General features: G+C 38.4%; 1 protein-coding gene and 1 pseudogene across 2 annotated transcripts in view; one reads left to right on the top strand and one right to left on the bottom strand.

Annotated features, from left to right (window-relative positions):
• CUNH11orf65 (chromosome unknown C11orf65 homolog) overlaps positions 1-8,802 on the top strand; it is a 43,098-nt gene extending 34,296 nt beyond the window's left edge. For both annotated transcript variants that reach the window (XM_019624134.1, XM_019624135.1), the window contains 2 exons: positions 6,323-6,378; positions 8,741-8,802. In XM_019624134.1, the coding sequence (XP_019479679.1) occupies positions 6,323-6,378; positions 8,741-8,778 (94 nt within the window). In that variant the 3' untranslated portion in view covers positions 8,779-8,802. The remainder of the gene's footprint in view (positions 1-6,322; positions 6,379-8,740) is intronic.
• An 851-nt stretch (positions 8,803-9,653) lies between these two features.
• LOC109371549 (F-box only protein 3-like) lies at positions 9,654-15,340 on the bottom strand (annotated as a pseudogene).
• Between the last annotated feature and the right edge of the window lie 3,030 nt (positions 15,341-18,370).

The following is an 18,370-nucleotide window of genomic DNA, read 5'->3' as shown; positions in this document are numbered from 1 at the left end:
ATGAGGGCCAGTGACACTGCCCTCTACAGCTAAGATGCTGAACAACAGCTCAACCTGGAGCTGGGCTGCCGTGAGTCGCCGGTGACGGCGTAGGCTGCAACCCCTGCTGCAGTGGGCTGCCATAAACTACCATATGTAGCCGGCAGCCAGTGTGAGCAGCCAGCAGCCGCCGTGAGCAGCCGTCCAGAGGCTGGCAATTGATCTGCCTCGCCCGGGAAGAGCACAATGATGGTGCCAACTCGGCCCAGTGAAGCAACGTCCTCCACAACTAGACTGAAGAACAAAAGGATAGAAACTTGTCTGTTCGCCTTCCCCCAATTCTCCAATAAAAATCTTAAAAAAAAAAAAAAGTAAAGGGGTAGAAAAAGATATTTCATGAAAATGGAAATCAAAAACAAAAACAAACAAACAAAAATATGGGTTAGCAATATTTATACCAGACAAAACAACCTTTAAAACAAAGGCTATAAGAAAAGACAGGGAAGAACCAAGTAATACCATTTCAGGGTATTTATCCAAAGAAACCTAAAACATTACTTTGAGGGGACATGTGCATTCATTTGTTCATTGCAGCATTGTTTACAATGGCCAAGATGTGGAGGCAGCCTGGGTGTCCATCATTGGATGAATGGATAAAGAGATGGTACATATATACAATGGAATATTGCTCAGCCATGGAAGGGAATGGGTTCTTGCTATCTGTGGTTGGACCTAAAGGGTATTGTGCTAAATGGAGTATGTCAGACAGAAAGACAGATGCAGGGTGATTTCACTTATATGTGTTAACAAAATTAACAAACAAAACAGAAAGAAACTCATAAATACAGAGAACATTTTGATGTTTGCCAGATGGGAGGGGCTTTGGGCTTGTGGGTGAAAAAATGGGAAGGGATTAAGAAGTACAAATTGGTAGTTACACAGCAGTCATGGGGATGTAGCATATAGCACAAGGAATATAGTCAATAATATTGTCATAACTATGTATGGTGTTAGATGGGTACTAGATATGTTGGGGTGATAGATGGGAGAAGGGTTGTGGGGGCAGGGTGAAAAAGGTGAAGAGATTAAGAAGTACAAGTTGGTAGTTACAAAATAGTCATGGAGATGTAAAATAGGCATAGGTAATATAGTTAATGATATGGTAATAAGTATGTATAGTGCTAAGTGGGTACTCAACTAGTTAGGGGGAATCACTTTTTTTTTTCTTTATTGCGGAATTGGGGGAGGGGACCAGCCAAGTTGTTCTTCAATCTTAGTTGTGGAGGGCACCAGTCACCATCTGGCTGCCTGTCGGCAGCTTGTGGCCTCTAAGTTCAAGGTGCTATGTTACAACCTTAGTTGTGGGTCGGCATAGCCACCATCCCATGCGGGAGTTGAACCAGCAGCCTTGTTCTTAAGAGTGCACGCTGTATCCACTGAGCCATCCAGGTGGCAGCTCAGCTCAAGGTGCCGAGTTTAGTTTTAGTTGCAGGCGGGCGTGGCCCACCATTGAACAGGCAGTCTTGTTGTTAGGAGCACATGCTCTCACCAGCTGAGCCATCCTGCCACCTGTTGGCACTTCAGCAGCAGCTCAGCTCGGGCACAGCGTCACTGGCCCATGTGGGAATTGAACTGGCGGCCCTGTTGCTCAGAGCTCGTGCTCTTAAGCTAACTCTTAACCAACGGAGCCACTTGGCTGGCCCAGGGAATCACTTTTTTATTATATAAATGTCTAACCACTATGCTGTACACCTGAAATTAGTAAAAAGTAATATTAAATATCAGCTATAATTGGAATAATTTAAAAGTTGGGAAAAGGTGAAAGGGAATAAGAGGTACAAATTTCCAGGTATAAAACAAATAAGTCATGGGGATGTAATGTACAGCATAGGGAATATAATCAATAATATTGTGATAGTGTGGTAGGATGTCAGATGTTTGTTGGACTTGGACTTATCATGGTGATCACTTCTTTAGATATATAAATGTTGAATAACTATGGTATACTCCTGAAACTAATATAATATTGTATGATATATATATATATATATATATATATATATATATATATAAATTTTAAGATTTTATTGGGGAATTGGGGAGGGGAACAGCATTGGGGCATTGGGTATCAGGGAAGGAGAACAGACAAGTTGCTGTCCTTTTGTTCTTCAGTCTAGTTGTTGAGGTTTTGCTTCACTGGCCCATGTTGGTATTATCATTGCGCTCTTCCTGGGTGAGGCAGATCGGTCGCTGGCCACTGGACAGCCACTCATGGCGGCTCTTTGCAGCTCACACCAGCTGCCAGCCGCTTACGCTGGCTGCCAGCCACTAATGGTAGCTCATGGCAGCCCACTGCAGTCCCACTGCAGCCTACGCCGTTGCCAGCGACTCACGGCAGCCCCGCTCCAGGTTGAGCTGTTGTTCACCATCTTAGCTGTAGAGGGCGCAGCATCACTGGCCCTAATGTGGGATCCAAACCGGGGCCCTGCTGCTCAAAGCTGGTGTCCCAAGCAAACACTTAGCCAATGTGTCACTCGGCCAGCCCATATTTTCATAAAAAATCTTATTAAAAAATGACATCCAAAAAAAGGCACAGTAGTACTGTACTTCTATGTTTTTTCCCTAAAAGTTTCTGGGTAGAGAATGGAGGGAAGAAAGGAGAGACATAGGGGAGGTTCATTCTGAAACTTCTGAGGACAAGATAGAGAATTCATTCAGGTGAGCTTTTGAAATCCTGCTTTGCCTTTCCTTTATACAGTTGGCTAATTCAAGCAGAGGGCCAGCAAGCTTTAGTGAAAGAGTAGCTCAAAGTCCACACCCAATATCCTATGTGCCAACACTACTGGAATACAAAAAGAATAAAACAGTTGAGTTCAGGCATTTCAGTCTACCTAATACAATACTTGCCCCCACTGTCATCCACCATTACTCTTCTTTGGTAAGTGATTAAGATTTCTAATGGCTTCCCTTTGTAGAAAAAACGGATAAAAACAATAAACCAGTAAGACTTGGAGTGTTTTTTTGTATCATACACTCTACATGGAGTGGGATGAATACACCTAGCTTTGATATGGCAAGACTTACTGAAAATTTCCGTTTTAAAAAAGGCAGATACCTCATGTTTCCAAATTATGTACTTCTATTAGTTTATTCTTTCACTTAGGCATGATAATAATTTGGCACTAACTTTGAATTCTCAAAACGCAAGTTTTTCTATTGAGCCCTGGACATCAAACATTTCAAATAGAACCCAGCCTGATTATTTGGTACTATTTCAGCAGTATTACTAACCTACTGATTATCTCAGGCAAGACTAAACTTTGCAAAGACTTTCCCCCAGCTGACTGCAAATATTAGGTATAAGCAAGTTCTTCCTAGGACATTTATGGTCTCCACAGTCTACTTTCCTGTTAAATCTTTGTAGTCATCTGGAAGTTTGTAACTGGCTTGGTGACGACACCTTATTTGATAAGAATTTCAGAGCCTGACATTTTTCTTAAATAGAATTGGTAGCCACTAATTCCTTGGAGAGTATCCTTCAAAATCTCTAGGCCGTTTTCAACAGTCAGACCACTAGAGTGACATAAAGGTGTTGAACACTGATACTGAGTAATCCAAACCAGTTTCTCCCCAAAGGCTTTTGTGCTAGTCCCTAGTTGTGACAGAGGCTGCTCTCCTGGGAAGAAGCCATGTGCATGCATCTTCACTGCAGCAGTATCAGCTGAGTACAATATTATTATAACTGTGAAGAATGCATAGAGCCAACTGCACTTTTGGACCCAAGGATGTTGATGAGTACTGTTGCACATTCTGCAATATCTGGGGATATGTTGCTGCAGGCACTTAGTGTATGTTCCTGCATCACCATCACTAAGTCACCCACAGTGCCACCTGATGGCTATAGTCACTGCTGCTATCATTCAACCTGTTGGATTTTCAGGGACATATTCTATATCGAGACAGATGTTCCTCTTCCAGGATCTTCATATTTTTCAAACTTCATATTTTCAAGTGAATTTTGACACAACCTATTAAAGTGATCAGAAGCTGGAATATCTTAAATAATTTCCTGATACCCTATTCACTGTGTTGGTGAGAGAGATCTTTGCCTATGTTTGTGATGGGTGATTTCTACGAGGTTTGACAATTAGGTTCGCAAACTTGCTGCAGTGATGTTGCTAACCTTTTTTGATATCAGAGGGACTAGTCATTATGAATTTGTACCAACTGCACAGTTAACCAAATTTACTATTTGGAAGTGCTGAAAAGGCTGCGTGAAAAAGTTAGACAAACTGAACTTTTTGCCAACAATTCATGGCTCTTCTCTCATGACAATGCACCAGCTCACATGGCACTGTCTGTGAGGGAGTTTTGAGCCAGTAAACAAATAACTATATTGGAACACCCTCCCTGCTCACCTGATCTGGCCCCAGTGACTTCTTTCTTTACCCAAAGATAAAGGAAATATTGAAAGGGAGACATTTTGATGACATTCAGGACATCAAGGGTAGTACGGCTCTGATGGCCATCCCAGAAAAAGAGTTCCAAAACTGCTTTGAAGGGTAGACTAGGTGCTGGCGTCAGTGTATAGCTTCCCAAAGGGGAGTACTTCAAAGGTGACTATAATGATATTCTGCAATGAGGTATGTAGCACTTTTGAGAATGTGTTCGCGAACTTAATTGTCCAACCTTGTATATTTGAACCTGTTCCTTTGATTTGAAAGACATGTAGTTATGTGGTCTCTCTAGCTAGGGACTTTCCCCAGACCACTGAAATGTTAAATTTTTGCTACTGAGAGATTCATTATAAATTCCATGTACACATTATTTTGCAATTATTATCTTAAAAACCCTTCCCAAAATTTCTTAGTAAGACAAATCAGCTCTATGATGTAAGCATTATGGTAATGCTGTCATCAAACTGTTGCTTGTATTTGTAAAACTTTTTTTTATCAGTTACTGCTGGTGTGTTCGTTACGAGTTGTTTTTAAATAATTGAATAACTTCATGTTCTAATGTCAGATAAAGCTGGGTCAGTGATCAGCCTTAATTAAATATGTTTGTGACTCAGAGTATCAGGAATTAGCATACAGTTGTTTGAAGGTCCTTTATTTTGGTTCCTTAAAGGTGAAATGAAAACCTTTCAGTGTGTAAGTCTAAAGAAGCAGGGGGATAGACATCCAGCTCTTCATGGTGATCCTGAACAACTGCTGAAAGCACAAAGTCTGCCTAAATTTAAGGTCAAGCCAGATTGAATTGTCTACTAAGAGATCCTGGGAAGGGGTTTTCACTGCCTGTTGTTACCATGCATCTTTTCATTTAACGGTGACCCAGCAATATCCCATTTAAGGCCACAGAATAAAGTTCATGGAGCAAACAGAGGTAGGAGTAAGGAGGAGCCGACCTTAAACACAGTACTTCTTTACAATTAAATATTGTTGCATAACACATACCTTCCTAAAATAAAAAACTGCAGGATAATACAGTTAACAAAAGTTCCAATGGAATAAATACAGTATTTTCTGAATTAAATGACAATTCTAATTTTCCTCATCCTTTCTCTGCCAGCTCTTTTTTAGCACCTTCTGTGGCCTGATTTCTTGGGTGCAGTTGGAAGAAAGGAGGCTTGGGAAAGGGGGACACACAGCCTAAAGTGAAACGGAATAAGTCACAGGAAACCTGCCTCTGGGAGCATTTCCACATCTTCGTAGCTCATCACCTTCGTTCTTCCCTAGTCTACCTCTTGTCGGGCTACCCTGGTCTCCCTACTTCAGTCTCTGTTCAGGGAACTGAGGCAGGGTGACCTCTTACGTTTACTGGACACTGCAAAGACAGTGCCATTGCTCTCCTAAGATCACAAACCACATGCTTTAAATTCCCGTTGACATGTCAAAGGCAGTAGGTCTGGCAATCCAGAACCAAGGAGAATATGTTTTGTTGTTTTCCCCTACTTCCCTCTCATAGAGTTTTGGGTCCATACTTTTAATTTAGAGGTTAGCATCTTAGTAGGCAGTCAACTGAGGACATGCTCTTGCAGGAATGGAACAGATAAGATGCGGACAGTTGTGCTGGAGACCAAAATCACTAATATGGTAGCTGGTGGGCACCATTTTATATCTCCTCTAACTCCTTGTCCTAGGAGTTGCTTTAGGTTCATGAGAGCTGCTTGGAGGTGGGAAAGTCATGAGAATTAAACATTTGAGCTAGTGAATTTGTCACCATTAATCTAAGATTTCATAAAGAAAATGGAATTTTAGAAGTAGTCTAAGCATATGCTAATGAATCAATTTATTACTGAGTAATTAACCAATTTAATTTAATGATGTCCATATAATGTGTTTAGGTATATTGCCAACTGGAAGGAAATTGCTACAAGCAACTCTTCAGCTAACTGCAAAAGTAGGTGATTTTTAGCAATATTTTATGGGAAATTCTTGTGAACAAAAATGACGCATTCCACACGTGCTCATTTCTAAGAATCTAACATTTCAGTACCCTGCACAGCATACTGACATAGATAAATGTACCAAGTCATTTGTACCTTTATAGGTAAAACTGTTAATTGGGAATAGGAGGAAATTTTCTATTTTACATAGGATTGGATAAAATTTTTTTGTAATGAATCCTTTTTAAAGAAAGTTGCATATCTCCTGATTTCAGTAATAATTTTTAATGAGCAAACTTCACTTTGCTAAATAAATGCCTCAAAATGTTAGAAATATTTTTTAGCTTCTATGCCACTATTGTCCCATCCGTGGTCCACAATACTGAGAAACTGAAAGTGACAGCATGTTGAAGAAGCATATGATCATACCCCAGAAATATCCATAATTCTAACATAGCCAGAATCTACTCATGGTTATTGTATGATCTGAGTGTCTGAGTTCTGTCCTGCTGTCATCCATTAGAGACAGTAAAGCAGAGGCTACAGTTGTGGAGTGTTGGTTCAGACTGCCTGGTTTTAATTTTTGGCTTTACTGTTTACTGGCTGTGTGACCTTGGGCAAGTTACTAGCTCAGTTTCCTCCTCTGTTAAATGAGAATAACAATAGTACCAAACTCATAGGTTGCTGTGAGGTGATAAGGGGCAAAATGTGTAAAGAGCTTAGACTCGTGCCCAGTACATAATTCATACTCTATAATGTTTGCTATCATTAGCCTTAACGTCCCAGTTATTTCCAACCCATGGCCACCAGCACAGTCCAAGCTGCCATCATCCCCCTGTAGGCTTCTGACAGCCTCCAAACTGATACTCCTCCAGTCCACTTCCCACACAATGGAGAGTGATCTTTTACGAATTTAAATCAATGCAATGCAAACACTTACTTAACAAACTCTTCTTTAGCAGTAACTATACATAAGTGCTGTCTTAAAGTGCTTTATAAAATTTAACTCATTTGATCTTCAGAAAAACCCAGTGAGTCAGGTTTGTTTATCTTCATTTTACAGACAAACAAATGCCAAATGCCGTTACTTGCTGAAGGTCTCATGGTTCCTGTGAGGGACTGAGGCAGGCTAGCTGGCTGCAGAACCCATGCTCTTCACGAGGACTGCCTCTGCTGCCTCTCGTAGTTTACCGGTGTGCTTGGAATCACTCTACCCTGGCCTTCTGGCTCTGCCCTGGCTTGGCTTCTGCCCTTATCATGTCCCACTCTCCCCGTCACTCACAACAATCCAGCCATCACTGGCCTCTTGCTTGTTCCTCGAATACTCTGTGGTTTCCACTTTGGGGGTTTAATGGAGTTGATGGCCTTCTAGAGAACAGTTTTAGTAACTACCTTCACTTGAGGGTAGGGAGTTGTCTGTTTTGTTTGCTACAAAGTCCCCAGTGTGTAGCATGTAGGGGTTCTCAATGATGGAGAAAAGAATATAAGGGAATGAAAGTACGAAATGGAAGAAGAGAATATAAAATACTGAGTTAAAAGAGATGATAGGCAGACCTTGGAAATACTGCAGGTTTGGTTTCAGACCACCGCAATAAAGCAAGTATCACAATGAAGCAAGTCACAATCTTTTTGCTAGTGGAGGGTTTTGCCTTCAATTTGTAAAACACCCAACGTCTGTGAAGCACAATAAAAACAAGGTATGCCTGTACTGCGGAAAGATGGAAAGCTGTAGGATGGTAATTGGAAGTAGCACAAAAACAAATGAAATAATTTTAAGCAGTGCGGTTTGCATTATAACTGGTCAGTGGAAGGCGATACAATGAAGATGTTGGCACTGGAGAAGAGGCGAGAATGTGCCACTTCTTCAAGAAGCACAAAGAAATCTAATCCAGAGATTTGGAAACTAGCTCTGGAGAGAGAAAAGGCTTCTCTTCATTTGTGAGTAAAGAACTGTGAATTAATAGTCAATTATGAAGCACTAACTCAATGCTAAACTAAGTTCTTTACATGCACCATCACACTTCCCACAAAAATGAGATTAGGTGTGTGCTAGTATTATCCCTATTTTATAGATGAGGACACTGAGGCTGTTAAGTAACTTGCCCCAAATTACACAGCTAGTTAGTAACTCAAACCTCAAACCCAGGCCCTACAGAGCCTTTGTAGAGATGGATAATGAAATATGGTGAGAAAAGGAGGATGAACTCAGAACTTTGGGACAAGTATGGTTTCAATTCAATAGGATATGAAGATAGTGCTCTGAGAGTGGTGAAAAACAGGGTGGATGGACCGTAGCCTGACATGTAGTAGCAGACTGAATGAGTCTGTGTCTTATTACATCTGGCATCTTCCTAAACATTTGTCATTCCTCTCTAGGTTTCAGGTTTGAGCAAGCACAGAAAAAAAAAATATGACTATACTATGTCAGAGGAAATGGGAACACCAAAATATCCTTCATATGAAAATATTCATGAAGAAATAAATTTTACTAGATTAACGCCTGATTCCACTTATGAAATATAAATGTAAAGTACTTTCTTTTTTGAGCTATAGCCCTTCACGCCCTGATTCCAAGAATTATAGTCAAGAGATAATTTACTGACTGGAAATACTTGTATATTCTTGGCACAGAACCTGCCCAATTAAGGAAGAAAGATTAAACAAATAGAACATCGGATTGAATACAGTGGTCATAGGAAATGTAGAAATTATTCCTGGCCTCCTGAGAAATTGTTGTATTATCACAGTCACACTTAAATATATACTTAGGGCAAAAAAAAAATCTTCTGATTGTTTTTCTTCTTTATTTGTGCAATCGTGTCAGGGAGAGCTCTTTTGCCATCAGAAAAGCAAAAAGGGTAGTGTAGCAAGTTCTTCTTTTATTTGGAAAGCAAAAGCCTTATAGAAGCCCCAGCCCATCACCTGAGGCCTCCTTGAACAAAACTGGGTCACAGGGGCACCCTTAGCTAAAGAAGCCAGAAAAGTAAAATCTTTCAGCTTCCACAGTGGGAGAAATAGAGGACTGGAGATGACTGTTGGGTCAAGGAACAGAGTCTGCCACACCCTCCAAGCCTTAATTATTCTGTTTCCATAAGCACCCTCTACTCTGCCCATCGTCACACTTAGCACACTATATCTTTATAAATCTGCCGATAATCCCCAATAGACCATATAGACCAGAGGCTTATATCTCCAAATATTAAAAAAAAAAAAAGCAGTCAGAAGACCTAATGTATATTTAAGGAAAAAAAATCATATTTATTGCAATATACATACAAATTTACCCATTTTGAATGTTCATTTTTAGTTTTCATTTTTTTTTCGATCCCAAAATTTTTTTATAAAATGTGAGTTTTTGACACTTGGAGGATTTCATTCCAAACTCTCAAATATACAATTACCAAAAAAAAAAAAAATCATGTTTCAGGAAAACATACTTAATCTTAACATAAAATTCGTGTCACTTATCACAAAGCTAGACAGTCAAATGTTATAAAGAAGAAACAAAACAGAAGCACTATTTACAAATTTGGGCTAAATGAAACATGCAGAATTTTTTGTTAATGAACAACACAATACAGACTTTTACACACTGCATTTCAAAAACGATGCATCTGTGAACAATAAGATAAAAGTGATAGCATTGAAGACTTTAAATTCAAGGTGATGTTGAAGATTTTAAATTAAATTCAAGGTTGTGGAGTTGAAGGCTAAATTCAAAGTCAAGCTCAGTGATAAAGAGTAAATTCAAGGTCGTAATGATGAAAACTTTAAATTTAAGGACAGATTGTCTAAGAAAGGACAAAACAACTAGCATTCAAGCTCTTTAGTCAGTTAGTTCCCTTTGAGTACAAAATATATAGGAATCACTAAACGGATTAGGCTAATTACAAATTCTGTTCATTTTTAAATAACTCACAACTGCAAGAAGTCTTTTCACAGAATTATTCAGTCACATAGTTTCTCACTATCCTTGGGTAGGTATTTCTGCTATATTTCAAATCCTGATTCAAAATAATATCCCTCCCATTTCCATGTTTTTATAAGTATAAAATATTTTGAAACAAAGAAATGTCTGTTCCTTAGCTAGAGAACTATTCGCCTATTTCATCCTCTACCTCAAAAACACAAAGTACGCCCAAACAATTCAATTCCTAATGTAGTCGCATAGAACCCAGGGCCTGAAACACTACTTCAAGCTAGTTTTCTTGCTATATGCTGAGGACAATTTAGTGATTGACATTATTAAGAAATCTATGTAACAGGCTGGATTCATTCCAGTGCTTCCATCAGCAGAGGCTCTCTAAAAAAAGCGAGAGCATCTGCGAATGGGAACATTGAAGACTCTCCTCCGCCTCTTCCTCGTCATCTTCATCAGATTCGTCCATATCTGCTGTATCATCATTGTCTTCTTCCTCCTCCTGTTCTTCCTCTTCCATCTCTTCATATTCACCAGGACCCATTTCCAACTGAGCTATAGACACCCTGAATGTCAGACATGCCATATGGAATCAGGGAGTGGCGACGTTAAAGACCTTGTCTTTAAAGTAAAGCAAGTGGAAGGTATAATATCCTTCCATATATCCCAATGTTGTAGAGAATGTGGTACAACTTGTGTATTCATATACCCGACCAGGGCTGATGACTGGAAATTCACCAACTACTCCACGTCCTTGAACTTCTTCTACATCACCTTTAGCATTTGTTATTCTCCGATAGTACTGTCCAACTGACAGGCCTTCTCGGGAAGTGCATCCTTTGACATTTCAATCCTGATTCAGTACGTGAAGAAATAGTGGAGTGGATGTACACAGCTCAGTTCTGGCAGAAACGATGTGAAAACTGAAACTGTAATATCCCCAGTTGTTGCTACACACTCTGGATCATAAACACATCTGAAAATTTGGTCTCTGATGATTGGGAAGCCACCTGATACAACACTGTTGAAATAGGAAGTGAACCAGTCAGTAAAAGTAGCACCTATGATAAACATGTCAATAGCAGCTGGATTCCGAGCCATTTGGTCTGGACATTGGTAGAAAACTTCATTTTTGTTTCGGCCGTCTGCCGCTTCCACTGCTATGTACTGACTCAAACCAATATGTATGCAAAAAGTTAAAAGGAGACAGTATTTCAGTCCCTGTCTCTGCCAGAAGCCTCCAGCAGCCGTATCGACATCTAACAAATTCTCAGAACAATAGTGATTAGACAGCACCATACTTCCCAACAACCCGGGAACCACTAGCTTCTGCCCATTGTGGGTACGATATGAACATCGATAATCATCAGGAAGCTTGCAACCAATTTGAGCTTCCACAGCATCTAGGTCTTCCTCTTGAGCACCCTCTTTCAGAGACAAAACCATCCGAGGACATCTGGGCTCCAGATATTTCTTGAGATCATTCCAGGCCTTTATAACGGCAGCATAATGATCAATGTATTGTCCAACATCAGAGTAAGTATCAATGAAGAGAGATTTCCAACACTGATTCTTCTGTGCTTTCTCTTCCTCAGATATCAGCCAGTATTTTTTGCAATGTCTTCTCCAGCGGATCATGACTTGAGAGCTGGCTAAGTCTTCGACTGACATAGCAACAATTGATTAGGTCCCGGTTGTCCAAGAAGGATAAGATGAGCAGCGGATCGGTAGGCAGCGATTCTAGGGTCAGAGGTGCCAACTCCGTCTCCCATTTTGAGTTTTGACAAATGTAGTTTTCACCACAATCAAGATATAAAATATTTCCATCACTCCCGAACTGTGCATCTTTGCAGTCAATCCACTCACCCCACCCCTACGCCCCTGGAAACCATTGATTTCCTTTCAATCACTACAGTTTTGCGTTTTCTAGAATGCCATATGAATGGACTGATACTATACATAGTCTCTTTTGGTCCAGCTTCTTCCATTTAGCATAATGATTTTAAAAGTCATCCTTGTTGTTGCTTACATCAGTTCATTCCTTTTTAAATGACCAATGGTCCACTGTATGGCTAAACCACAATTTGTGTATTCATTGACCAGTTGATAGACATTTGGTGGTTTCCAGTTTGGATCATTATGAATAAAGCTGCTATGAACACTCATGTACAAGTCCTTATGGGGACATACGTTTTCATTTTTTCCTGGCAAATATCTGGGAGTGGAATTGCTGGGACAAACAATAATTATATGTTTTATATGTATCTGTTTTTCTAAAATGGCTGTACTATTTTGCATTTCTGCCAGCAATGACTCTGTTTCAGATGCTCCACTTGGATGCTGTCACTTGGTGTTGTCAGATGTTAAAATTTTAGCTACTCTAGTGGATGTATAGTGAATGGCATCTCATTATGACTTTAGTTTGCATTTTCAAAATGACTTATGATGTTGAGACTCTTCAATGTGCTTATTTGCCTTTGGATATCTTCTTTGGCAAAGTGTCTGTTCAAATCTTTTGCCCAGTTTTGTTTAATTTCTTATTTTGTTAAAAGAGCTTTCAATATATTCAGAAACAAATCCTTTACCAGATACGGTTCTGCCAGCCTGTGGCTGCTGTTTCCATTCTCTTAATAATGTCTTTTCAGGAGAAAAGGTATTTCATTTTAATAAAGTCCAAATTACCATTTTTTTCTTTTATGGTTCATGCTTTTAGTATCTTATCTAGGAAATCTTTGCTTAAACCAAGGTTACAGTGTACAGGTATTTCACATAATTTATTAATATTTTTACCAACTATTTGTTAATTGATGCTATTGTTTTTAAATTTCAATTTCAAACTGTTCATTGCTGGTGACATTTAATTCAGACATTTAATTTCCTGATCTAGTTGGCTTTTTTAGCAATTTATGAATTGGAAAACATCCAGTCTATAAAATAGAAAGGAGCTTCTAAGAGTTGTACAAAGTGAGAGGGTTTCATAGACCAAAGTGAGCAGGAGCAAGTTATACTGAGCATTTGTTAATTGGTTAAAACAGGATCATTTTCATTATATGGAGCACAGGGAAGTCTTGGAGCTGTGTTAGGTAACTTGTGCTATGCAGGCAAGTGCTGATTGGTTGGCACAGGCCTATGTTTTCTAGGACAGCTGATCATAGAAACGTAGTTAAGTTTCGGTTTGCTGACATGGGGCTTAGCATAAGCAACTCCATCTTGGGCCTAGTCTGGACATTTTAACACTAGTATATATATATATATATATATATATATATATATATATATATATATATATATATATATATATATATATGTTTGTCGGAAAAGTTGTGAAGTAGTTTTCCTATGTTTTTCAAAGGTCATTTATTTATATAAAGAACAAAGATCAATCAATGATATATTGTACGTTTTGTTCGATAACTTTTTGCCATCTTTCAGTGAGCTTCATAATTCCTCGTTCATAGAGGGACCTGTCTTTATCAGTGAAAACTGAACAAGTGCTTATTTACAGCCTCATCTGAATTGAACGTTATACCACGCAAGGAGTTTTGAAGAGAGGGAAACAAGTGGAAGTCTGACGGTGTAAAGTCAGGTGAGTATGGTGGGTGTGGCAACACATCCCATCCAAGCTCCAATAATTTTTGAAGGGTGATCAAACTTGTGTGTCTCGCGTTGTTGTGATGGAACACAACTCCTTTACAATGAACAAGCTCTGGATGTTTCTGGATGATGGATTCGTTCAAACTGTCCAATTGCTGACAGTACACATTCGAACTGAATGATTGGTTCCTTGGTAGGAGCTTGAAAAACACACCACCTTTAAAATCCCACCACACTGAGAGCATAACCTTCCTCTGATGAATGTCTGCTTTTGATGTTGTTTGAGGCGAATCATCACGACGGAACCAAGACCGTTTGCGCACCACATTGTTGTAAACAATCCACTTCTCATCACCAGTTATCAGTTGCTTCAAAAAAGGACCGTTTTCCTCACGTTTAATGAGCATATTGCAGATGTTTATATGCGCCATCAAATGAACTTCTTTGAGTTCATAAGGAACCCAAATATCGAGCTTGCTTACGTATCCCAGCTTCTTCAGGTGGTTGTAAATGCTTGAATGATGGATGTCCAATGTTTCTGCAATCTCTCAGGTCATGTAACGTGGGTTTGACTCGATCAATGCCTTTATTTTGTCGTCATCAACCTTGGCGGGCATTCCTGACTGAGGAGCATTGTTGAGATCAAAATCACCAACACCGAATTTCGTGAACCATTGTTGGCACTGACGTTCTTGTAGAGCATTGTCACCATAAACTTTACACAACTTTTCACAAGCTTGACGTGTGTAATTCCCTTTACGGAAGTAAAACAGTAAAATATGGCGAAAATGCACTGCTTGGTCTTCCATCTTCAACTTGTAAAATCTCCAAAACTCAACCAAATCACTCAATGTTTTTTTAGAATGAAGTTAGAATTGTCAGCTGTCAAATGACACAGCAATAACATAGATGTGAATGACTCTAGTACTTCCAAAAATGAACTAGCACCATCTATTGCAAAAATGCGTCATGACTTTTCTGACAATCCAATAGAAATATTGATTTCTGTATATTGACCTATATCATGCGAGCTTGTTAAACTCACCAGTTCTAGAATTAAAATTATATATATACATATTCTTCAGAATTTTTTACATAAATGATGTCATCTGCAAATGAACAACTGTACTTCTTCCTTTACAAACTTTACTTTGTTTTTGCCTTATTGCATGGCTATAAACTTCAGTACAGTGTTTAATAGAACTGGTAGGCATGACATCCTTGCCTTGTTCCTGATCTTTGGGGGAAAACATTTAGTCTTTCACCATTAAGTATGATGTGAGCTTAGTTTTTCACAGATGTCCTTTATCAAGTTGAGGATGTTCCCTTTAGTCCTAGTTTGATGAGTTTTTATCATGAATGAGTGCTTTTCCAGCATATATTGATATGATATGGTTTTTGTTAGTTTATTCACATTGGCTTTCAAATATGAAGCCAACCTGGTATTCCTGGAATAATGCCATTTGGTCATGATGGAATATCTCTTTTTTATATTGAAGGAATTGACTTACTAATATTTGTAAAAACTTTTGCAATTATGTTCATGAAGAATTTGGTCTTCAGTTTTTTCTTATAATTCTCATAATTTTTGATGTATGGATAATTCTGGTCTCATAAAATGGGATCTTCTAATATCCTTGTCTGTGTTGCATTGGTATTATTTCTTCCTTAAAAATAGATGGCATTGACTTATCAGGATTATTTTGGTTTTCTTGTCCTTTTCATGCTTTATATGCCTATGAAATCCACTTGTCCATGTTGCTATGCACTGCAATTATTTAAAACAAATCTGCAGCCAGCTGACTGAATAGCCTTTTCTCTCTTAAAATACTTCCAACTCTTACAATCACAGATATCTTAAAAAATTGTTTAAGAAATAAGAAACATTGTTTAGTAGTATCAATAAAGAATTATAAGTCTATAGTGAATATTCAAACACCAGGAAACACTAGGGAACATTTTGGGGATAGTTTCCAATCTAATATTAAGATCTACTAATAAGTATCAGGTTTCAAATGTGTCAATGGAAAAACATATTTTACTTCTAAAACTCATTTCTTGCAATACCACTCACATATTTTGTATAAAGTACACAATACTTTTACTTGCAAGAATGACTCACCCGCACCCATCAGGAGGGGAACTATAAGCAGCGATTCTAGGGTCAGAGGTGCCAACTCCGTCTCCCATTTTGAGTTTTGACAAATGTAGTTTTCACTACAATCAAGATATAAAATATTTCCATCACTCCCGAACTGTGCATCTTTGCAGTCAATCCACTCACCCCACCCCTACGCCCCTGGAAACCATTGATTTCCTTTCAATCACTACAGTTTTGCGTTTTCTAGAATGCCATATGAATGGACTGATACTATACATAGTCTCTTTTGGTCCAGCTTCTTCCATTTAGCATAATGATTTTAAAAGTCATCCTTGTTGTTGCTTACATCAGTTCATTCCTTTTTAAATGACCAATGGTCCACTGTATGGCTAAACCACAATTTGTGTATTCATTGACCAGTTGATAGACATTTGGTGGTTTCCAGTTTGGATCATTATGAATAAAGCTGCTATGAACACTCATGTACAAGTCCTTATGGGGACATACGTTTTCATTTTTTCCTGGCAAATATCTGGGAGTGGAATTGCTGGGACAAACAATAATTATATGTTTTATATGTATCTGTTTTTCTAAAATGGCTGTACTATTTTGCATTTCTGCCAGCAATGACTCTGTTTCAGATGCTCCACTTGGATGCTGTCACTTGGTGTTGTCAGATGTTAAAATTTTAGCTACTCTAGTGGATGTATAGTGAATGGCATCTCATTATGACTTTAGTTTGCATTTTCAAAATGACTTATGATGTTGAGACTCTTCAATGTGCTTATTTGCCTTTGGATATCTTCTTTGGCAAAGTGTCTGTTCAAATCTTTTGCCCAGTTTTGTTTAATTTCTTATTTTGTTAAAAGAGCTTTCAATATATTCAGAAACAAATCCTTTACCAGATACGGTTCTGCCAGCCTGTGGCTGCTGTTTCCATTCTCTTAATAATGTCTTTTCAGGAGAAAAGGTATTTCATTTTAATAAAGTCCAAATTACCATTTTTTTCTTTTATGGTTCATGCTTTTAGTATCTTATCTAGGAAATCTTTGCTTAAACCAAGGTTACAGTGTACAGGTATTTCACATAATTTATTAATATTTTTACCAACTATTTGTTAATTGATGCTATTGTTTTTAAATTTCAATTTCAAACTGTTCATTGCTGGTGACATTTAATTCAGACATTTAATTTCCTGATCTAGTTGGCTTTTTTAGCAATTTATGAATTGGAAAACATCCAGTCTATAAAATAGAAAGGAGCTTCTAAGAGTTGTACAAAGTGAGAGGGTTTCATAGACCAAAGTGAGCAGGAGCAAGTTATACTGAGCATTTGTTAATTGGTTAAAACAGGATCATTTTCATTATATGGAGCACAGGGAAGTCTTGGAGCTGTGTTAGGTAACTTGTGCTATGCAGGCAAGTGCTGATTGGTTGGCACAGGCCTATGTTTTCTAGGACAGCTGATCATAGAAACGTAGTTAAGTTTCGGTTTGCTGACATGGGGCTTAGCATAAGCAACTCCATCTTGGGCCTAGTCTGGACATTTTAACACTAGTATATATATATATATATATATATATATATATATATATATATATATATATATATATATATATATATATGNACAGCAACTTGTCTGTTCCCCTTTCCCCAATTCCCCAGCACTGTTCCCATCCCCCCAATTCCCCAATAAAAATCTTAAAAAAAAAACAAAAAAAACAAACAACAAAAAAAAACAGGTTTTGGCCAGGATGTGGAGAAACTGAAACCCTTGTGCACTGTTGGTGGGAATGTGTAATGGTGCCATGCTATGAAAACCTGTATGGTGATTCCTCAAAAAACTAAAATAGAACTACCATATCACCCAGCAATTCCATTTCTGGGTATATGCCCCAAAGAATTAAAAGCAGGATCCAGAAGAGATATTTGTACACCCATGTTCATAGCAGCATTATTCATAATACTCAAAAGGGAAAAGCAACCCAAGTGTCCATCAACAGATGAATGGATAAACAAAATGTGGTATATACATACAATAGAATATTATTCAGTCTTAAAAAGGAAATTCTGACATACAACAACATTGATAAACCTTAAGAACATTGTGCTAGTGAAATAAGCCACTCACAAAGACAAATACTATATGACTCCACTTATAGGAGGTAGCTAGAGTAGTCAAATTCAGATAGAAAATAGAATGGTGGTTGCTAAGGGCTGGGTGGGAGGGAATATGGGAGCTGTGGAGTAGATGTAAAATTCCAGGTTTGCAAATTGAAGAATGCTGGAGATTGGTTACACAACAGTATGAATGTACTTAACATTAGTGAACTGTACATTTAAAAATGGTTAAGATGGTAAATTTTATGTGTATTTTACCACAATTAAATAGT

The sequence above is a fragment of the Hipposideros armiger genome, unplaced genomic scaffold, assembly GCF_001890085.2.
Source record: "Hipposideros armiger isolate ML-2016 unplaced genomic scaffold, ASM189008v1 scaffold_580, whole genome shotgun sequence".
Taxonomy (NCBI): domain Eukaryota; kingdom Metazoa; phylum Chordata; class Mammalia; order Chiroptera; family Hipposideridae; genus Hipposideros; species Hipposideros armiger.
This window is presented reverse-complemented; position numbering and strand designations above follow the sequence as displayed.